The sequence below is a fragment of the Dreissena polymorpha genome, chromosome 15, assembly GCF_020536995.1.
Source record: "Dreissena polymorpha isolate Duluth1 chromosome 15, UMN_Dpol_1.0, whole genome shotgun sequence".
Lineage (NCBI taxonomy): Eukaryota > Metazoa > Mollusca > Bivalvia > Myida > Dreissenidae > Dreissena > Dreissena polymorpha.
The window spans coordinates 63,960,341-63,981,678 of NC_068369.1; the positions used below are offsets into that span (position 1 = coordinate 63,960,341).

The 21,338-nt window shown below is 35.1% G+C and overlaps 2 protein-coding genes across 5 annotated transcripts in view; one reads left to right on the plus strand and one right to left on the minus strand.

Moving 5' to 3' along the window:
• LOC127859800 (iduronate 2-sulfatase-like) lies at nt 1-1,515 on the minus strand. Its single transcript, XM_052397305.1, has one exon. It carries the CDS (start codon nt 1,513-1,515, stop codon nt 1-3), a length of 1,515 nt encoding a protein of 504 aa, XP_052253265.1.
• Nucleotides 1,516-7,169: 5,654 nt separating this feature from the next.
• The window catches only part of LOC127859864 (uncharacterized), a 52,146-nt gene continuing 37,977 nt past the window's right edge, over nt 7,170-21,338 (plus strand). Inside the window, exons 1-2 of one of the 4 annotated variants that reach the window (XM_052397431.1) lie at nt 7,170-7,379; nt 10,780-10,912. The gene's annotated coding sequence lies outside the window, so the exon portion shown is untranslated. Of the gene's footprint in view, nt 7,380-10,486; nt 10,592-10,779; nt 10,913-21,338 lie in introns of those variants that run through there. The other 3 variants (XM_052397433.1, XM_052397432.1, XM_052397434.1) reach the window with 3 other exon arrangements.

The window sequence follows — 21,338 nt, forward strand, 5'->3', positions numbered from 1 at the left end:
CTAAAGGCCTTGGTTTGGCGGTAGCGATTGTCTCCATCCGGCTCGCAGCTTCTTACTTAGTTCGGCCGCAATCGATTCGTACCCAGGATCTTTCGCCCTGTTCTTGTTCTCCTCCGGGTCAATCTTATGGTCGTACAACTCCATCCCGAACAGCTTGGTCCAGTCCGGCTTGTATTCGGGAGCGTACGTGAACTTCGGCCACTCTGTGTACCGGTACTGGTCAGTCCGTATGGTGTAGCCCATGATTTTGGTGTTGTCCTGATCCCGTGGATACTGGGAGAACGCTGCGTCTTTCCACGGTCCCGACGGGTTCTTAATGAGCGGCATGAGGCTCTCACCCTCGCGACATAGCTGCACGTCCTTTGATACATCCGGACACAGTGGCATGGTTCCCAGCCCAGCCGCTTCCACAAGAGTCGGAAATAAGTCGACGAACTCAGTCAATTGTTCTGTCACAATGCCGTTGTCAGTCAGTCCGGGTATGTGTACCATCATCGGCGCATGCGTTGCGAGTTCAAAGTTTGTGTGCTTACACCACTCGCCATGCTCGCCTAGCTGCCAGCCGTGGTCCCCCCAAAACGAGACTATTGTGTTATTATCAAATCCCAGGGTTTTAAGTTCGCTCAGAACCTCGCCAATCAGAGAATCTGTCCAGCTAAGAGCACTGTAGTACGCCCGACGTAGTGCTCTGACGTCATCATCCGGAAGTGACGTATTGATCTTACCGGAAGCGTGAAGTTTAGCTTGATCCCCATAGTTTCTTAGTTCACCGTAATCACTCCAAGCGACATCGGGCATGCCATCTGGTGCGTACTCATTATCAGGTAAACGGATGCTGTTGTTTGGGTAATACTGCATGAATGATTCGGGAAAAACGAACGGCAAATGCGGTCGGTGGAATCCGACAGCCACGAAGAACGGAGAACCTTCGTATGCTCCACCCTTGGAGAAACTCCGCAGGGTTTTTAGCGCTTGTTCTTTAATTTGGAAGTCCACAAGAGGTTTTGCCTGGAGATCTTCATCGGGAATCGCTCTCCAGCTGTTGTCGTTAGTTTCCCAGTATATTGTCGCGTGGTAATATGGAAGAGACCAGGATATCGGGTCGTCGTGACCACTGGCCACCCCGGGATGAAATATCTTGCCCATTCCTGCGGACACGTATCCGTTGATTTTAAAGAACTCCGGTATGGTGGTGAAGTTCCCACCGACCTTCCGGAAGTAGTTCACGAGGTCGTACACGTGCGTGGTGTCCGGTCGCCTTCCGGTGAGAAGGGCTGTGCGACTCGGGGAGCAGAGAGCCTGCTCAACGTACGCCCTCTTCAGCAGAAGGCTCCGGGCCGCGAGCGCGTCCAGGTTCGGCGTGTGCATCGGCGGGTGCACGGGCGACGGAAAGTCCGGCCCTTCATAGCACGTCAGTTCCGGTCTCATGTCATCTGCCGCGAAAAAGAGCACATTTTTCGCGGAAAATGCAGCCTGTATACACATCCAGAGGACTGCCACCGATTTAAGAACCATCTTCGCCCGTTGATTGTTCGAGAATAATTGCAACCCAGAGCACTTTGTCGACACACAGGTCGAATTATCGTCGTCCTATATGTGTAACCTATAATAACCTCTGCCTTATTTGTTATCAATCTCGCAATATCGGATATCAGATAGCAGTACGTGTGTACCTGCTTTACTAGTAAAGACATGTATTTTCTATTCAAACGTAAAATATAATTCAAATACATACTCAGCATTTCTACCCAGAAGCCGATTTATATTATTTCAAATACGGTGACACTTAAATGAAAGCAACGTCCGTTTTTCATTGTTTCCTTTGTGCAGCCTACAATTCGAATTGATTCGATTCTATGTCTGACTGCATGCGTGTAAAATAAACGGGATGTTGATTTTTTGGTTTAAAAAAACGAAATCAGAAAAAAACGAAACCTTTAAACTGTTAAACTTGACTTTGTATAAATACATGATCCTGTATCCAAATAATTCCTGGAGTCTAAAGTGTAAAAAATGAAACAAAACTTCAGAACTCAAAATCATGTGCGGACTACGCATGCTTATCTGGGACGACCTTTTACGAACATGCATTAAGTCCCGTTTTCCCAGAACGAGGCTCAAGTGCGAGGTTGTTTCTTTTTATTCACCGACCTTTTTTATAATTGTCTTCGCATCTCTCAGATATCATAATCATTTTTGCAACCACATGCCAGTACCCCATTATGACCAAGGTTTGAGAATCGTACGAGTTGGCCGACGACGGAATATAATCATTATATTTGTAGCCGGTTATTTGCGTACAGGCTGTAATTGCCTTCAAGCTCAAAAAAGTGCCCCTTTTAAAGTTTATACAAAACACTGCTCTTAAGTTGATATATACGTTTTTTTTTCACGACAGACGTATAGTCGATGAATGTGCGGTTAACGCATAGTAATCAATTATCGGGTAGATGAATACATTCGGGTGCAGGACATACTTCTTTAGTATTCATGCGGGGAGAGCGATTTTTTTCGGCGTAAGCTGCATAAGCCAGCTTTTCACCTTAGCCTGACCTTTGTAAGTGTCCAATAAAATTCCAATAAAATTTCCCGCGGCTAGGTACGAATGAATACACTTCATTTATTCCATTGGCTGATTTGAGTATACCACCAGAACATTGGAAACATATCCGCGTCTTTGTAACACTGTTTTACTGTATGAAACAATTTTATCTCGAATGAAAAGGCTTAATAGATAGAACAGTTTTACACTCAATTCTCGACATCAATACAGTTTGTGCGTACACCTTTTATTTTCAGAGTATTACCAGCGCAAGAGCGTTTATACTTAAAAGGCTATGTTCTCATATTTAGTACTTACTTCCTTATTCCTGTCAACATGCTAACATGTAAAAGTATAAAGAGCAATGGAAGCGAGGCCTCACTTTAAAGCATTGCATTTCAACCCGCGAGGTATATCGGGTCAATTCGCGGACATTCAGAGTTTATATACAGGTCATCACCGGAGTTGGCGGCCAGTAAAATAATCGTTATATAATAAAGACGCTATCCGTGAACTAGGTGACCTGGAATTTTCTTTAGACCAGAAATATGTTAAATGAAGATATTCAGCAATATAATTATGGTATGTAAATAATAGATTCTTAATGTGTTTTCAACAATACAATGATAAATATTATTGTTGATAAATTTAACAATAATTATTCGTCCATATTGCTTAATGTACTAAAGTGATATTATGAGCATGTAACAGTTTATAGGTGTCTATCGCAACCGTTGATTATTTTTGATGTTTCTACTTCATATATACTTATATTAATTAATGCAGCATCATCATACTAAAACAATATACCAGAAAGAGAAAAATAATGCATTTGAATATCAACCGTACTTTCGTTTGACAACTGATCATGCGTTTACGAGTTGAACCTAAATTTAGTTTTAGTGCAGATTTGTTCATACGACACAAAGACACGAAATTGTTTTACGGATCATTTCAGCTTACAGGACTGGGTGGGTCACGTAAGAATATCGAATATAAAAGATATTTTTATAAACAACTGGTAGCAAGGTGAGTTGCAGATAATTAATCAGTAACCACATTTTAACTAACTATTTTGACCTGTTAATTCTTTTCAGCTCAATTCAACAGTGCGAAATGCCCATAATATCACTTTAAGCATTAGCACGATGATAATTGATACTGTTAATAATCGAATCAAATAGCAATGCCCGACAAACCACTAAAACAGGTTTGTTCGAAGAACGCGCCTATAAATACGGATACTTCTCGTGTGGCCGGTTGACTCATATGTTTAAATTTCACTTCCATTCTTCTTTTGGTTTTCTGTTTTGTATCTATAGGTTTATGACCGGCAATATGTTATAATGTAAAATAAGCCGCGAAAACTCCCCGTAACATCCCGTACTGCGTGTGATGCAGCTAAGAACTGAACAGAAAAAGACATTCGCTATCCTTGATCTCATTCATTAAACTATTTACGCCGTATATCTTTTTAAAAGATATTTCTTGTATTAAAATGCAATCGTGTGCATTTTAATACATGTTCACATTCGTTATCCGTTGCACTTGTACACGAGTGTTTCTCAATTCTGATTTTGGAAACACTTTTAGGATGAGATAAATTACAAAAAGGCACAAGAGTCAATCTGCGCACAATTTACGCTCGACTGGTCATTGTCGGCTCGAGTACTACTTACATGTATCCTGGTTACTCCAAAGTATACTTAAATGTACCCCGGGTACGGAAAATATACTTACATGTATCCGGCCAATTTAGAATGAACCGTGTTAATTCCGCCCAAAATGCGATGTCGTAAAACGCTCTACGGAATACGAACAGTTCTCTTTGAACAAAACCTGTCTCAAAATGCTTTGCTTTGTATGAAATTCGATAATATAGAGGCCGTTTCACCAAAAAAAAGGACATAAATATGAACCTAATTAATTGGAAAACAACAACCGACAACGAGCAATTTAGCGTTAGTATATTATATCGGGTACGTTTTAGTATATTTTCCGTACCCGAGGTTAAGAGTACACGGGGTACATTTAAGTAGTACCCGAGCCGACAATAACCAATAGAGCACAATTAATTGTAAATATTTAAGTTTGTGTTATCTATTTGCTTTATACAAATGTAAACCTAAGTTTTGCATACATTTCATCATAGTGTATCTCTGAAACATTCTGTATAAATGTGCAAGAACGGATCGCCCATACTTTTAAATCAATAAGTATGTCTCTTGACTCTAGTGAACACTAACACGTTGTTGTCATTCCATCGACTTTATTTTACAGTAAATTGACTTCCAAAATCCAGCAAAAGTGGTTTAAATAAAAATACCACGGACTCTAATATACACTCCGTAAAAATACATGCGATTTTTAAAAAAAGAATCGAACTTTGGAACAATGTGTGGGGTGGGGTGGGGTGAGGTGGGATGAGAGGGGGGGGGGGGTGATAGGGCTTTTTCGTCCCGTGTAAATACGCATATGGTATTGGTTGCATCAAACATTGACAAATACTAGTATACATGTATATCGATCAGAAACCAATATTTTATTGAATGATGCAACATATAATTTGAAAGCAATCGATAAAGAAAATTACAAATCAAGCTCAGAATTAGCCTCCGGGCCTTAGCACCCTTTCGGAAGTATAATTGGACTGTTTGACAGTGCATGTCCAAAAAATGGTGGCGCATGTGATTAACGGCCATTATTTATACAAAGAAAGAACTTTCAAATGTACTCATTATAGTGCAATCTTTGGTTGTTTTAGTGAACACAAATTACACGTTCCATGTTTACCTAACCAAAAATCTCAAAGCAATTGAAAATATGATATATATCACCGGTAATTGGCAGCTGCTTTGACGTTAAATTATGTTTCTTACGCAGGGCCGGCTTTAGCTGTTTTGGGGCCCAAGGCTGCACATGTCACAGGGTCTCCCTTCCCTTTGGTCCCCTTCTTTATATTGAAAATCATATTTGATACTACAACACCAAAGATCAGAAAACTTGCATTTGTAACCAGTTGACAGTTACATTATATATATATAGCAAAACAAGTTACACAATGTATAACAATTTTATTAAATGAACTTAACATACATGTTACATTTAACAGATTCTAGCCTATAAGTCTCTTCTACGACACTTCAGCTGTGTGACGTCTAGTTCTCGGAGGACTTGGTGTTCCATATACAGTTTTTCACGCGTGATTTCAAACGATAAAATGACATCCTACCATGACAGTTATTAACTGGAATTGTGAAGTATATTCGTACAGCGATGGCGATGTTTGGAAAAGTTGTCTGTAGTTGACCTCCCTCTAACATCAGCAATTCACTCATGTGGGGGATGGTTCAGTCTTGGTCCGCTTCTTAGATGGCTTCAAACTGAACGAATTCGTCAACAGAAGACGATTAAATGTCATCTGGATAAGATTCTACTAGATGCGTTGCACATTTCCGTAGATCACCCAATGTGAGAGACTCAAACTCTGTCATGAAACCAAACAGTTTGTCAATACAAGAATATGCGCTCAACCGCTTGGGAAGTTCAACAGTGAGACAATCAACTATGCTGTAGAATGTGTGAATTCGAAAATTGTCGCGTGCACTTAGCTCCGAATTCGCATCTGGTGTTGTTTTCTCGTCACGAAATAGTTTCCGCCTTTTCTTACGCTTAAAGGGATCTTTTCACGCTTTGGTAAATTGACAAAATTGAAAAAAGTTGTTTAAGATTCGCAAATTTTCGTTTTAGTTATGATATTTGTGAGGAAACAGTAATACTGAACATTTACCATGGTCTAATATAGCCATTATATGCATCTTTTGACGATTTTAAAACCTAAAAATTATAAAGCGTTGCAACGCGAAACGATTGAATAATTTGGAGAGTTCTGTTTTTGTCGTTAAATTTTGTGAAACTACGAAGATTGCTTATATAATGTATAAAATACGTCAACTCTGTGCACTCGGCGGAATAGCTCAGTAGGCTAAAGCGTTTTTACTTCAGGACTCTGGCAGGACTCCAGGGGTCACTGGTTCGAAACCTGGACCGGGCAATGTTCTTTTCCTTTTTTAAATTTTATTCTTGATTTTTTACTGGAGCTGTTACGATCCAATATTTACATTTATCGATATAAAGCATTTAATGAATAAGTTAAAAAATGCCAAAATCTGTGAAAAGGCCCCTTTAATCGCATCCTTAGCTTTGGCCTTCTTCAATGTCGTCAAACGTGTCCTGATGTTGTAATGACCATACGGGCAAGTCGTATAATAAACAGAGAAACTAATGGTTCTGAATGGAGATACAACAAAGAAAGAAAATTGATAGCAAATTAAATCAAAGCGAACTCAACGGTTACAATTCGATATATTTCGGGAAACTGGTAAAATCACACATATAATTTCTACTGCAATCCCGATAGAGTCGTTGAATGGCGTAATAAAGAAAGATAATAGATTGGGAAACTGGCCTGCCATAGGAGGCCCCTTAAAAATCCCTTGTTAGCCTAGCTCTTAATCCGGCTCTGTTCTTACGTTAATGAATCGGTGAATTTGTGTGACTTCTTAAAATTATGTTTGTTCTAGTATAACCGCTATAAAAATTCCAAGGGAAACAACTCGTACGAGCTTTGTTATTGAACATTTCGTTCGTTAAATCGTGACGTGTAAATAATTCGTAAGATAGGTTAAACCTTTCACAACGCTGAAAGCATTCCATTGATTGTCCAAAAGCTGGACGGATGCGTAAAATGTGCGATCACGAACATTTGCTTTTATTTGCTCTATTCTTTAATTGATCTTCGGTAAAGAAGGCTTGGAAGTTCAAGGAAAGATAGAGTGTAAGTATGGAGAGCAATATGTTGTGATCAGGAAGTGCATTTGGATTAAAATTGGATTTATGTATGCGTCGTCTGTATGAACTGTCTGCTTTCAATATTAATATTATGACGCAAATGAAAATGGCGGCAAAAATGAAACCGCATGTTCTATGGATAACAATCATCATTGAACATTTGATCACAATAAAGCTACATAAAAGCATGAGCTATATTTATTTTTGTTCTTATTTCCTTATTAAGTTGTTTTGCACTGAGATTATTTTATCCCAAATGACCGTGTTTTTATCAAGCGCATGCTGCATGTCGCAAAGCTATTTATAGACACGAGTCAATACATAACATCCACATGTACATTCTGCGCTATTGTTGAATGTCATCACTTTTGACACTCCTTGCTGCTGACTTGAATTTAAGTCATTATTGTATCAAATCTAAATAAGCTATTTATTTTAACCATATTCACTTATAAACATAGTTTTCATGGGGTATTACCATACATGTTCATTGATATCTGTATCAGTTTATGATACCATTGTCCAGTTTCACACATCACCATGACAGGTGATACTTGATTGCCTCAGGTGGACAGCTGATAATGGAGATTCCCAATCAATTGTTTAACTTAAACAACATAAAGTTTAAATAACGTTAACAAATACAATTCTTTTTATTTGTACAGAATATTAAGCAGATCTAGTATGATAATACTATTTGAACTTTGAAGTTGAAAGGTTGAATTAAGTAGGCCTGACCAACTGAATAAATGTTTGACTGAGTATGCTCCAGAGTGAGATTTGTACATCACATGGAAGAAGAAGAAGAACTGATATTTATTCTAAAATAATATAAGACCTGGCTTTTGGGTCCGACTCAAGATTGAAAGGTTGAATTTAGTAGGCTGGATCAACTGATATTTACCGTAAAATAATGTAAGGCCAGGCCATTTGGTCTGACTCAATGGACCAATATAAGGTAAAAATTTGAGATGGAATTTGTTAGTTTTTCCTGGTTTCTTCACACCTCTGTAAGTTACATGAATTACAAAAATAGCAAAAGCATCTTATTACACAATGCTTTTCTCTTGTTGCTAACAGAATATTTCTAGGGCACCCTATTGGTCCAATGATTAAGGGTCATGCAGGCAGGTCCAAATCAGTGATAGCTAGTGAGTTAACACTGTAATCTGATTATTAAGTGATTCAAATAACAATATGTCATTATGTGTGGAATCAAAATAGTTATTTATTATAATGATCAAGTAAAGACATGTGCTACAGTATGCTTTTCTCTTGTTGATAACAGAATATTTCTATGGCACCCTATTGGTCCAATGATTGAGGGTCATGCAGGCAGGTCCAAATCAATGATGGCTAGTGAGTTAACACTGTAATCTGATTATTAAGTGATTCAAATAACAATATGTCATTATGTGTGGAATCAAAATAGTTATTTATTATAATGATCAAGTAAAAACATGTGCGCCATCTTGATCTTGGCTGTCGATATCCAGGCATGAAAAGACTAGTCATCTTTCATTAAGGTTGTTGTCTTCCGAAGGAAATAACTGGTTATTAACTTATATGATTGGCGAATGTCGTCGGTTGAGCGGGCTGGCGGGCAGGTGGAACAAGCTTGTCCGGGCCGTAACTATGTCATTCATTGTGAGATTTTAAAATCATTTGGCACATTTGTTCACCATCATTGGACGGTGTGTCGCGCAAAAGAATTACTTCAATTTCTCCAAGGCCAAGGTCACATTTTGAGTTCAAACGTAAAAAATGGCCATAAATGAGCTTGTCCGGGCCATAACTATGTAAATTATTGTGAGATTTTATAATCATTGGGCACGTTTGTTAACCATCATTGGACGGTATGTCGCGCGAAAGAATTACGTCAATATCTTCAAGGTCAAGGTCACAAGGTTTTGTGACAATTTTGTCCCTTGTTCTAATATTTATTCTTCAGATGAGAGCTCCTGTTAAATAGAGGAGGTCCTGAGTTAATTCCCATGGTCTTACTGTTCTGTGAAAATTTGCTTTGTTTGGATTTTACTGGTATTGTACTGAATAAAAACTTCCTAAATATGCTTTTGGCTACCTATAAGTATTACCAGAAAATAAGTATCACTGTTTCCACCTGTATATTAAAGACATATTGCATATGAAACTGATATTTTGGTAACTAAATTAATTGAAAGTGTATTAAAAAATCAAAATTATTGAATGGTTCAAATATGGAGTTTAGTCAGAAAAGTTAAAAATTTACGTGATCTGAGTGTAATGCCAATTCAAATTATGTGCAGAGAATGTACTTGTTAAGAATTTGTATTAACCATTTTAAGTAAAAGATTGAATTCAGTATAAAATGCACTGAAGGGTTGACATACTGTGTGTATTACAGCTTTTCCTGAATATGTGAAAACTTAATTGTCTTGGGACAGATTACAAGTAAATGTGCTCACCATCATATTTTAATCTCGTATCTTACACATCACTTAATTAATTTAACAGAATTTGTCTTTCTATTTAACACACAAGAGTTTATTTTTTATATACAATCAAATTCATTGACAATTCAAAAGCCTCCATTCCCTTCATGAAAAAGTATGTATTTACCAAACTTAGGCTAAATGTATGTACTTTATATTTACATTGATCGAAGTTGCACATCTTAGCCAAAATATTTCATACATTTGTTCAGACGGTTTTATACTATAAAGCAATGTACTTGCTATACATTACAAGTGTCACTCAAAAAGTCAGTTCAGAGCAAAATTATTAGAATTGTTAAACAAATCTGACTTGTGTGAGTTATAAAATATTCAGTAAAGTTGTTCTAGTAATTATATTCACATTTTTGTTGTACAGAATAGTCTGGTTGTTACTTAAAAAAATTATGAATCCTCAAAACAGAGATACTAATATTTCAAGCAACGCAATTCATTCTGTATTATTTAGTTCATGATAATTGATTTCCCTGTTGGGAGCCTCTAGCTTTGTACAGTAAACAGTGTCAGCTTGCAGTTTGCACAAAGCCAAGGGGCACAACTGGGGTATTGCTTTGTAAAATTGTGTGATAGTGCTGGTTGGTTTACATTCAGTATTAATCGCCCAGTGAACATTGCCAAATAGAATGGTGTATAGTATGGATTTAAACCACATTGAATATATGTGAGTGATCGGGTGGTTGTGCTTGAAAAGCATAAAAATAAGGTGTTTTGAAATGTCACTGATAGTGTTTTTGTTCACTGTATTCTTGTATGTGTTTATATAGTGAAAACTAGTAAGAAATTACTTAATATAAAAACACATTCTCAAAAAAATTATCATAAATGAAATGTTTTACAATAATTGCACAGATGAAACACGTAAACATAATTGTTTCTTGAATATTCTTTCAGATCTGTTAATATACCAACGTTATAACGCGTCACCAGTCACCAGCTTAGGGAAACAAAAGAACAGCCTTTGTGGACCATCAGGCGAGACAGCATTAACAGCTTTATCTGATAATACAGGATAATCATTGCTCAGGTAAATTAAGGCTTTCTTGTGTGCTCCTTGTAATCATTTCAGCAATTGGAATAAGTGAAGTGGACAAAAAAAGTGAGAACCCATGACGTGATGTTTGAGTCAAAGAGCTGCGTAGGAAAACTAACTAAATGTTGCATTTTATTGATATCATTTTTAGCTCAACTGTTTTCGGATAAACCTGAGGTATTGTCATAGCCAGCTCTTCGAGCGGCGTCCACCATGCTAAAACCTTGATATTTTGCTCTACAATCAAAGTGCTTACCTACAACTTTGAATTTAAACTTCATATGAAGATGCATCTTGATGATTTCTACATGCCACACCCATTTTTGGGTCACTTGGTCAAAGGTCAAGGTCAATGTGACCTCTAAAAAAAAAAATCTGACCAGCTTTCATTTATTCAAAACTGAACCCGCAGCCAAGCGTTGGCATCCGTTATGGGGTGCTCTTTAAAAAAAATTAAATCTTCAATTGGAAATATTTTTGATAGCAATTAGGAAATTTTTATTTTTCTCTTAATTAGGAAAGTGCTGTTTTCCGGTAGTTTATAAAGAAAAAGCTTTAAAGGTCGCTGTATTGTTTATAACCAGTTTTATCTCAGTCTGTGCCTTTTAAGCTAGGCAGTTATAGGGTGCATAGAATTATATAAAAGCGGGTATATACGATTTTTTATATGTGTTTAATTGTAATATATTAATAAAATATGTTACAATAACACAAATTAGGCAAGAAAAATTATACATTAAAGCCGAATTTCATAAAATGCAGCAAAGACAAATTAGCGCCCCGAGCCGATTGTGACGTACATATTTTCCTACAATAACCGAAGCATTCGTCTTTGTATTAGGATCGGAGTTAGTGTTTGTGTGTCGTATGAATAGATATCGTTGCAGGAATTCAAATAAACCGTTGAACTAAGTTTAGATTCACATCGTACATGTATGGTATACATGCTGGCGAATTCGGCTGTACAGCCGTTTTCAATTTCAGAATTAAATATCTGGCTTATTTCGCATTTTTCGACACATGGTCTTTTTAACTTTTATTTTAATTTATATTGAAATATATATATAATAAGTTTTTAACACATTTTATATAAATTCATTAATATTTGACAAAATCGTATATACCCGCTTTAAATCCATTTCAATAGTTTGAATGTAAACATTAAATATGCAGGCATCTTGGTAGGGATTTAGGAAACTAGTTGCTGTCACTCGTCATCAATCAGCTATGCAAATAAGACCCACACTTAATTTCCAATGTGGTTGAAGATTGGATAGTTATGTCAGAATAGGATTGTATTGTTAGTGCTGCTTTGGGTTTAAGACATCCAGGTTAGCATAGACAGCGTATTTGTTAATACCACAATTGTTTAAATATTAGTACACCTTTTACTGTTTTTGGCTTTGTGCTCTGAAAAGCGCAAATCTATTTTATGTTTGTTGCCATTTTTCCAGTTATATTAGGATTCAATAAGATACGATGTAATCAACTTATACATAATAAGTTTATATGCTGATATTACAGCCTTCCATCTACTTTAATTATGTCAAATGATGGATACCTACTTATTATTGTGATTTAGTTAATTACAACAATCACCAGCTAAGTTTATTGCCATTAGAAATGGTATGTCAACTTAGTGCTATTTGCTTCTTTTAACTGATTGCCTTTCAGATATTAAAAGATTTCTCTCTCAGATTTTGATACAGATATTGGTTACATTTCAGTCACATTAAGTTCGAGTTTGGCAGGAATTGTCGAACCATAAACCCATCTCTCTTGAATGTAGTGTTTGATTATCATTTTTTCATACACTGATAATATTCCTTGAAATAATATTTTTAAATGAAAAGTGTAACAGGTTATTTGTACTTTTTCTCTTTCTCTGTCTTGCAATTATTGTAGAAGTGTGAGCAATTACAGTTCAATATTGAAAGCAACTGATGTATGGTCATTTTCAAGTAAACACAAAATCTTGGTGTTGTAAGCCAGTTAAAAAGGTCCATCCTAAAACATGTTTCAGTTGTTGAATTAGTTTCCGATTAAGATTAACATGAACAGACGAGTGTGTTTCAATAGTGTTCACAGTGCATGGTTTATCAGCAGGTTATCGTTGGCTCAGTGGTGAACTAGCCTGACTATCTGTAATTAGTTCTGGATCAATATCACCAGAGGCCACACAAAGGGCCGGCCGTGGATTAAGAGGAATTCAACATTTGGCTGTTCATTTTAATGGATTTCTTGATTTATTGGTGGAATAGTTTTAATGTTTCTGTTGAATTTTTTAAATGATGAAAATTTATAAATGCAGGATAATAGATAAGATTGTCAATCTTTGCTATGAATTGGTTTTTATGCATATGATTTATTATGCCTTCATAATTATATACCCTTACAAGTTAAACATATTCTTTGGTGGTAAATCAATAAGCTGTAATTAAACTGTAAATTGCCTGACAAATCTGGTTCTAATTAATACACTACAGGCTTTTTCCGCTCCATTTTGGGAATACGCCACACTGGAATTTTGGGAATTACGCGTCGTGAAAACCCCCATTTTGGGAAAAAAATTATTCGCAAAATTGGCTCAATTGGGAAAAATCATTGCATGTAAATAGTGTTTCTTATATTTCAAAGAAGCTGTTAACTGGAAAATAACGACTATTTTGATAACTTATTTTTAAAATTTTACAAAGTATTATGAACATGTGAGATAAGCGTTTTTAATCTGAATTTGGGGAAAAGGCCTGGCCTTTTTTGAGGTGAAAAAAATCGTGCGAAGCGCCGGATTTTGAGGAAAATAAGGAAAGTCTTAAATAATCATTAACATATTTTACAGTTTTTAAAACAAATTCAAGGCAACAGATAATTTAATTATGCAACACTTTCTATTTTCTACACCGGATCAGGTTGTTAACTTAAATATTTAAAGGTAAAAAAAAAAAAAATTTTTTTTTTTTGGAATTGGGAATTTTTTATCTATTGGGAAAAAAACAACCAGATTTGCATTGGGAATGGGGCCGAATTTCGGACCCGTGGCATAGGGCGGAAAAAGCCTGCACTAATTTGTTTGCTTCTAGGAAAATTGTTATCTTAATTTTATCTTCATAAATCCTGTTTCATGGTTAGTTTAAGGATTGTGAATTGTCAATAATAATAACATCATCATCATGTTGGAGGACAGAAAATAAAGTAACAAAAAGTAGCATGTATAAGCAGCACTCTTGGGAGGCCAGGCTTAATGCATTTGTTTATAGTATTGTCCCAGATAAGCTAGTGCGGTGGTTTATATCCCCTGGAATATGGAATTGGCGTTGTCCATCCGTCAGTCTGTCACAACATTTATTTTTGGAGGGGGATATCAACTCAACGATTTGCCTTTTTGTTTAGAAAAGACCCTTTATGAAATTTTCATCAAAGTTGAAAGTGTTGTCCCAGATTTGCCTGTGCTAATTAAAAAAAAGACAATAATCATAATGATTAATTTGGCTACATTCTGAATCTAAAATGGTATATTCTTTTTCCCAAATGACTTCCTGAAATTCCCAATTAAAGATTTCACTCTCTATGAGTAGAACCTTAGCAAATGTAATCGTAATAACGCATTTTTATTCTCAATTTTAAAGAAATTGTAATTCAAGGGAGAAGTATGATATACAACTTGTTTTTCCTATGCAAAGGGCCTTGTTCCCATTTCCAAAATGTTTAAAAATACACTGATAATAAATAAATAAAACAAAAAAAAAGCAATTATTAATGTAAACATTTTTTGGGGAAATATTTGATCCTTTTATCAATTTGTATATGGTGTAAACAAATCAGTTATTTCTTGCTGCTACTATTCTGACTAGGATAATTAATTCTATACCCTGTATGTTATAAAGACACTAGTAATTTTAGGAGGATAATTTTGTTCTTTACAAGCATTATATAATAAATATTAGTTTTAACATGTAATAGTTTCCCTGTGTAAAGAGCAGACTGTCATTTCTTCCTCCGTTTATAACCTTCAATAAGATTTCGAGCATGCCTGTAGGCAGGGGTTTTTCAGCACTGTCTGCGCCTCAGGAAAACGGAGGCACTCCTAAAGCAAACGGACCCGATCCCAAACCGAAATTATAAAAAAATTCCCAATTTCCAAAAAAATTTAAAAAATTATTTTTTATTTTTTTAAATATTTTTTTTTTTAAGAATGAAGTTCTTATAACTTGTGCGACTAGCCAGTGTTTGTTTTGGTCAAAAATATCTGCTATAAGGTTTTGACTGTTCAGTTCATAAAGAAGACAAAATAACAAATAAAAACAAATTTATTTGTTAAACCACTGAATTATTTAAGCATGATAAATTCACAATTTTTCCCAAATGAGCCGTTTCATCAAAGCAAAAATTCCCAAAATGGCCAATTTTGTCGATTAAAAAAATTCCCAATTTGGTCAGACTCCTTTTTCCAAAATAGGCAGAAAACCCCCTGGAAGGGTATCCTGTGTGGATGTCATTATGAGATCTTCAATAATTTAATTTGTAGCTTAATTTGAACACTTAAAGCGCTATGAAATCATTTCACTAAGATTCGAAGGACAATTTAAGTGAACATATTTTTTGACAACACTTTGAATATTTTAGATTTTTATGCCCCGGATCAAATTATCAGGGGTATATTGTTTTTGGCCTGTCTGTCTTTCTGTCTTTCTGTCTGTCTGTCATTCTGTCCCAAAACTTAAACCTTACAGTAAAGTTTTGCAATAACTTGAAATATTGAACATAGCAACTTGATATTTGGCATGCATGTGTATCTCACGGAGCTGCACATTTTCAGTGGTGAAAGGTCAAGGTCAAGGTCAGCATTCAAGGTCAAAGGTCAAAAATTTAAAACTTTAATATACAGTCCAACCCCTACTTCCGTTCACCCCTCATCGCCGGTCACCCCGTGTAGGCGGCCGGTCTGTGCCGCGACCGTCGATAAACACTATATAATGCACCCCTCTTAAGCGGTAACCCCGTTTCTCTGGCCAGCAGCCAGCAATTTTGCATCCCAAATGTTAAATTCCCCCCATATGAGTGGTCACGCGCAAGTAAGTCAGTCATGTACATTGGCAAAATTACACAGACGCAACGGCGAAAAAATAGATACGTACTTCAAGTCTGCGGTTTAGGCTCTGTAGTACTATAGCGTGATGTGTGATAAACATTTTGACAGCCAGTTTGCAAATTGCAATTAATTAGCGGCGGATTATCGGGTTATCGGGTTAAAAGCAATATGCGACTGTTTGATCTTTTTGTTTCCGCACGTGCGAATATCACCTATTATTACTGGTAAGGAGATTCTTAATTTATAATTTATTATTTGTAGCTCATACTATTTCAAGCACACATTTATGACAATTATCGGCTAATTAAAAGTTAAAAAGAACAACAAAACTTTTAACCGAAATCAACTGATCTACATGTTCTTTGTGCTACAAAGTTTTTATCCAAAAATCAATACACGCATGCTTTCGAACCATGGGTATGGCGTGACTTTGTACATTGGTGCATAATTTTCGCGCGCTTTTGTCGGGACAAAGGAAATACACGATGCTAGAATTTGTAAACGTCTCGTTAACATTAAAAAATGTTTTTATAATATTATGCATGAAAAGCACGATTACCAGGAGGATTACACCCGGTTGCTATTATCAGTCTCTTAAGTAACTGGCCACAATTTATCGTGAAGGAGATCACTGTCGGGACCAATTCGTGCGGTAGGTATTCAAAGCCATAAAACTGCAATAAACCGATTAAATTATCGATTTATAGTGACACGGGAGTTATTCACGCATAACTGATTCACAACTGTTCCCATCTTAAGTGCATTGGGGCCATACAACGCACATTGTGTAAACAATGAATCATGAGAATGATTCTTTTTTATTGACTTGATTCTGATGATGATGATATTAATGATGATTAGAAAGATGAATAGAATATTTTTTGAATGAAAATGTTGTTTTATAGCTGATTTTAGAAAGGAAGAAATAAAATTATTTTAAGTCTCTACATTGTTTAGTACATGTACACATATTTACCATTTTGTTTATACAAAAATTGAACAGTTGGCCATGCACTCATCAACTCCAGACTCCCTATGACCCAACCCCCTCTTAAGAGGCCACCCCGCTTAAGCAGCCAATTTGGCTGTTTCCCTTGACTGGCTGCTTAAGAGGGGTTGGACTGTAGAAAAGTTTTGCAATAACTTTTGAAATATTGAACATAGCAACTTGATATTTGGCATGCATGTGCATCTCATTGAGCTGCACATTTTGAGTGGTGAAAGGTCAAGGTCATCCTTCAAGGTCAAAGGTAAAAAAAAAAGCAGCTCATTTGGGGGCATTGTGTTTCTGACAAACACATCTTTTGTTTTTCTCACTAATAAGTATCACTTATCAGTTTTGCAGAGCTCCAGATAAGGGCCGTACAGCCGAAAATACGGCTTTTTCATGAAGGTTTACACATTTATTTTTATGAACTAGACGTACAATTACAACTTTAATATCCCTTTAACGCATTTCAAAAACATTCTGGCCGTACTGATACGTCCGCGTCAGCGCGCCGTGATTTTTTGGTCTCTATCCTAACGGCGCTTTTTGTTTATTTAAATTACCGAAAAGTTGTAGACTGGGTTCCAATATTATTGTCTATTCTGTTGCGTGATTTCCAGTAACTTGTTAACCCGTCAAAAACAATATGTCTGCGCGCAAGGGAAGGCCGGCTAACTTTCCGTTTTTGAACAAACACTTTGTTGTTATATAATGGCTACATACGGTCGTCTAACTATCCTGATATTCAATATGTCAACCCAGAAAAAGACATTGTCGCCCCGATATTAAACAATTTGATTGCATCGGTGGCTACTTTGCAGCTTTGACAGTTAACTGCTAAAGCAACATTCTTTTGAAATGAGACAGTGACATTAGTGTTCATTTACTTAGCTTACTAGTTGGCTTGTGTTTTCTTGTCAAGAAAAAATGAAGAAATAGTATTTAGTCATGCATTTTAATGTGTAGTTTTATTTGTATAATAATGCAGAATGGAAAATCTAATAAAGTAACTGTTTAAGAAGCAAAATATATTTATTATAATTGCTGCAAATGTTTCTGTAAAGTCAGTTATACACACTTCAATATACATGAACACGGGTAGTACAGTACTACCTGTATTTTGGGATATGGTAGGTAGTACAGGTACTTATTGATTTTCAGTGTTACTCCTTTTCTTTCTGTCAGTGGCAGTACTGTTACTAATTTCACAAATCCTTATCTGGAGCTCTGGTTTTGAATATAATTCAGTTTTCACAGTTAATTTGTATTTCTCAATCCGCTATGTGTTCTTAAAATTTGATGAAATGAAAGCAATTGGAAAACAAGTTTAATTTATCAACATTGTTCATGAACTGTTTAATTGTTATGTAATTTTAATGTGTTTTATAAATTAAAATACAGACTTATATTCTTATTTCTAAAAATGGTATGCCATATATTCTCAACAACATCAATATTTTAAATAAATGTATTCATGTCATTATATATATATATATATATATATATATATATATATATATATATATATATATATATATATATATATATATAAACAAACATAATACGAAATTAAATGATGCATACAAGTTATTGGAAATTAACTGTTTTGGTGACTGGAGTTGAATTTGACTCCAAAATTTTATTTTTACTCCAGAATATTTTGCACAGGGTCAATGATCCTCTTAATTTATAGGTTAACATCCTGTGCTATTCTATTTGTTATGCTATTATTTTTCAAGCTTGAGATGATAAATCATAAGGCTGTTAAGTATTAACTGTACATGTACATGAAAATGGATTTATTGGTCCTTCTATTTATAGTCCCATGCACCCATTGTTTACTTCTGCTGATATTTATAGTTTACAGAATAAATATTGTATCTGGTTAAGAGTTAACACATAAAACTTAAACTGGTTACAAAATATATGTAGGAAATGTCTCTAATTAAATTATGCATTTTAATACTGGAAAATGTCAAATAAAAACAGGTCAGTTAGTTGATACTATGTATCCATAAAAGAACCTATTGTTGAAAATACTGTTGTGTAATAAATTGTAAAATGCAACCACTTTAAATGGGATATTTGTGTATCAATTAAAGGCATAATTATTCCTGAAAATAGCAAATGTAACAAGAATTCCAAATGTGATAGATAAACTGTGAATAAAGACAGCTGTTGTTCTTTCTAACACATAAACATCATGGCTAGTGTTGCTGGTCTGTAGTCCAGTGTATGATGCAGAATAAAGCCACACATAATCAACAAAATTGAGTAAAACTAGAGGGTAATTTAGTATTATCTTTGTATTTTTAGAATTTAGATAAACAGGGTTCATGGTGTCGCTGGCTGAACTATGTTCTGATTACCATACATGCATGAGTCACTTAGCATTTTTAGTGTAAATTTGCAATGCCTGAGGGATCTAAAACATATTGTCAAAACATTACATTTATGATTGTTTTATAAAATACTGATCAAGATGAAATATTGAAAATGAGAAAATGCATCTTTCAGTTTGAGTTTTGTTCATTTTAATCTCAACTTAGGGATTAGTTTACTTTTTCTCAGATTTTCAAAATTTTAGTAAAATGTTAGTTAATATATATATAACAATTTTCAGGGCTTTTTTTCATTCTTTGGGACCCGCTGAAAAACGGCCCTTTACCCTTAGATTATTATTTTTCCCCTCAGCAGGTAAATTTTCCCCCAGACTTCATTTTTTTCCCCTAAAAAAAAATACATATATATTTTTTTTAACTTTAAATACATAAGTTAACCTGATCCAGTGTAGAAAATATAACATATTGCATAGTTAAATTATCTGTTGCCTTGAATTTGTTTTAAAAACAGCAAAATATGTTAAATTGATTATTTAAGACTTTCCTTTTTTCCCCCAAAATCTGGCGTTTCGCTTGTTTTTTTCCCCCCCAACATCCAGCATTTCGTGCGATTATTTTTCCCCTCAAAAAAGACCAGGCCCTTTCCCCAAAATAAGATAAAAACCCCTGATTTTTATTTTAAGTTTAATAATCGCATATTTTACAAATCTTCAATTAAAAGCGTTAAAAAAGCTTGATAATTTTACTGACTGTAGTTTAGGTGTAACAATATATAAATCAATATTTATATCATTTTTTCTCAGGGATGTTATTTTTTCTGTTTTAATTAAAAAAATCTGACTTATATTCCTTATTGAGAACAAGGCCCTTTATAAGCCCATTTTCTTTCCCATCCTTCTTTTTTTCACTATATAGAACAGATACTGCTGCTTCAACTCCCTTTGTATTTGCACTTAGTTCTAATGTGCAGATACCCGGATGTATGAAACATTTGCCATAGGGGGGTCATTAGTGTGCTTGGTCCTAAATGCAAACAGGTTAATTAGGTTAATAAGTTTTCACAATGGAGAAAAGAGAACTCTGGATATACATTTAGTTGTTTTATTTCATTATTGCAGTGAATGAAGATTCTACTACTAATGAATGATAACATGATCATTTCACTCTAGCTCAGTGAAATGCGAAGGTTTGATCATTTCATTCTGGATTGGTGCTAAGTTATTTGGGACTTTTTAAAAATTATTTGTACATAATTATTTGATTATATTTATAATAGGGTAATGACTTCATTGTCAGTGTAAAATTCAACTTGTAAAATAATTGAAAACAAATGATAACATTCAATAAATAATATAATTTGGTGACTTTGTTGCAGAAACCAAAGCATTGTTTTCCATTAAATCAAATGAGCAACATTTGTGCAATTATTTGAAGTTCAATCAAATTGGCAAATTTTATAAATAATTTTGACAAAAAGAAGAAAATGAAAGTAAGACTTGTTCATTTCAGTGTAAAATTGTGATGTTGAATCATTTATAATCATAAAAACAAATATTTTCATACATGGCTTAGCAACTCATTAAATTATGTTTTGTATGACAGTTTATAAAAAGATAAAACAATCTTAGACTGAAATCAGCAAATATTCTCTATTTCATTCAATGCCAAATAGATACTGGTTTGTACATAATCTTATTGCACATGTGATCTTTATCAACTTTGAGGGAAAGGTAGTGCTTCAAATGGTGATTTTTTGTGCCGGAGTTTTTATGCTCCCTCAAAATTTATTCTGGGGAAGCATATAGTCGCTGCTTCGTCTGTCCATCCGTGTGTCCATGTGTCGGTCCGTGTGTCTGTCTGTGCACAATTTTTTTCCAGGCTATTTCTCAGAAACTAATGACTGGAATTCTATGAAACTTTATAGGAAGCTTCACTACCAAGAGGAGATGTGCATATTATCAGCAGGTTCTGGTCGGATGATTTTTCACAGAGTTATGGCCC

Bases quoted from the DNA above. Each gene is read 5' to 3' on its own strand.
- LOC127859800 (XM_052397305.1), bottom strand. From the start codon at position 1,515: ATGGTTCTTAAATCGGTGGCAGTCCTCTGGATGTGTATACAGGCTGCA.